Genomic DNA, 2,484 nt, shown 5'->3' on the forward strand with positions numbered 1-2,484 from the left:
AACTATTTCCCATGTTTTCTGATGTGTAAGTGGTCTATGGCTTACTCTCTTCATATCTAAGTTTGTACTCAGATTCACTCATCCACTCACTCATTCATTCATTCATTCATTCACACATTCATTTATTCTGTGTGAGACACAGACTCTGTGGTAGCCCCCAACGAGCCCTACTTCCTGATGTTTATTTACTCTTGAGTGTGAGTAGGGCCTGTGATTTGTTTCTAACTAATAATACATGGTAAAAGTAATGAGATATTCCTTCTAGGATTGTGTTACATAATAAAGAACTGTCTTGCTGGAAGACTCATCTGAGAGACTGATCTTGCTGGCTTGATGAAGTAAGCAGCCATGTTGGGGAAGCCTACATGGTGAGGAACTGTGGGCAGCCTCCAGCCAATAGCCAGGAAGAAGCTGGAATCCTTGGTCTTAAAGCCTCGAGGAAATGAATTCTGCCAAGAATGTGAGGGAGCTTGGAAGGGGTTTCTTTCCCAGCTGAGCCTCCAGATGAGAACACAGTCCAGTCGACACCTTGATTGCAGTCTTGTGAGAATCTAAGTAGAGGAAGCATCTAAGTAAGCCATGCTCCGACCTGCAGAAATCCTGAGAAAATAAATGGGTGTCATTTTAAGCCACTAAGTATGTGGTAATTTTTGATGCAGCAATAGAAACTGAATATAGTGTGCTATGCTCAATACCATATATTCATTTTCTCAGTGCTTGAATTAACCCCATAAGCTTATATTAATATTATTCCCATTTTATAGATGAAGAAACTGAGGCTCAGGAATTGAACTCTATAACATTCTGGTCTCAACCACAGTACTATCATGGCATGTTTGATTTAGATGTATTTCATTATTTCATGGATTCAAGTTTATCATAATTTAAAACTTATCTTCTGAACATACTGAATATATTTAGGCATACCTAGTACACAAAGTAGATGTTTTTATCAATTCAACATTATAAAGGACTTTTCTATAACTTTTTTTGTGCTGTATTTTTGTCGTATATCTCACAGAAATAATACTAGATGCATAAATAAGAAAAATTCTCTTTTGTGTTAAAGTAGTGATAGACTGTGAACTATTTACAAGGAAGAACAATTATGACTGGTACAAGCCCCAAACTCGTGGAAATTGATCTGGAATTAGAACACTCAAGTAAACATCTATTAGAATGGATCTTGGATTCTATCTTTAACTTTGCTGCAAGACTAAAAAGATTTCATTTCGTGTCCTAACTTTCCCATTTCTTCTTAGGTACAGGGAAAAAGTGCAAAGTGGAGAGATTTAGAAACGCTTTTTAAAAATTTTTTAACAACTGAAGTCCTATTTGGTTTAGTGTTCTGAGGAACTGAGGTGAGGATATGACCCCACTACTGTGCCTTCTAATGAGAGTTTTTCTATTCTGCATTTATCAGATGTTAATTATTCATACTGCATGATTGAGGACTTTAGAGTCAGAGAGTCACCTGCAATATTTGGAATGCCAGTGGAGGTCTACATCAACACAGAATTTATACAGCACCTGGTGCCAGTCAAAGCTAATGATGGAATTTCAGCTTAATAAAAAGACCCCCAACTGAGCACTATCTTGGAAAAAAAGTATACTTGTCAAATAGCTTTCAATCAATTCAAGAGAGACACCTTAATTGGGAAGAGGAAGATTTGCAGAGCAGTTTGTCATTGTGCCAATTCCAGATCAATAACTGTGTGTCTGCTTTTTGGTAGATAGAGCTTCTGTTATGTATTCAGTAACCACACCTACATCTTCCCCATTTGGATAAGGAGGTCTTTGTTTCATGTGACAATGTTAATTGATATCTTCTTTTAATTTACCTCTGTGTCTTCATAATAACAAGAGCAAACTTTAGACTTGAGATTATAAAGGTCAATGTTGTTTTTTACATTTTTAAGTAAATTATGTATTTTTTGTAACAGGAAAGCAGTACTTATGAAATTTTTATATTTTAAAAGTTGTTTTGTTGGAAGACACTTATATGAGTCAAGTTAAATTATGGTGGTTTAACCGTAAGAAGAATTTGCTGAACAATGGTGATCTGGATTCATAATAAAATTCTTTTGGAGAAGACTGTACAGAGTCATTTACTATGTAACAAGAAACAAAGAAAAAATGCTTTACTTTTGAAGGAAGAATTTAGAATGCTAAAGAAGAATGTGATTCAGTCACCAAGTCTCATTTTCCTTATTTGTAAAAAGAAGATGTTCATTTAAACTGGTGGCTTTTAAACTATTTGTAGATGACTGGTCTCAGTGGTGCAACAGAGAGCGTTACGGATGAGGCAAGGCAGGTGAAGGGGCTAGGGAGGCTGGTGCAAGCAGGAGCTCAATGTGGAGGTCAAGGCGAACCTTGAGGGGCAGGGCTCGGTAATTTCCTTTCTCACTCGAACTAGGGAAGGTCTTTTTCTTTTCCTTTTTTTTTCTTCCTTACTCCTTCCTTCTTTCCTTCCTTAATTCCTTC

The 2,484-nt window shown here is 36.5% G+C and overlaps 1 protein-coding gene across 1 annotated transcript in view; it reads left to right on the forward strand.

The window, feature by feature from the left end:
- Positions 1-2,114, forward strand: part of LOC109383869 (uncharacterized) — a 35,466-nt gene extending 33,352 nt beyond the window's left edge. The window contains 2 exon segments of the mRNA XM_019644675.1: positions 1,424-1,456; positions 1,459-2,114. Of these exon segments, the coding sequence (XP_019500220.1) occupies positions 1,424-1,456; positions 1,459-1,550 (125 nt within the window). The 3' untranslated portion in view covers positions 1,551-2,114.
- The last annotated feature ends 370 nt before the right edge of the window (positions 2,115-2,484 follow it).

The sequence above is a fragment of the Hipposideros armiger genome, unplaced genomic scaffold (genome assembly GCF_001890085.2).
Source record: "Hipposideros armiger isolate ML-2016 unplaced genomic scaffold, ASM189008v1 scaffold_90, whole genome shotgun sequence".
NCBI lineage: Eukaryota > Metazoa > Chordata > Mammalia > Chiroptera > Hipposideridae > Hipposideros > Hipposideros armiger.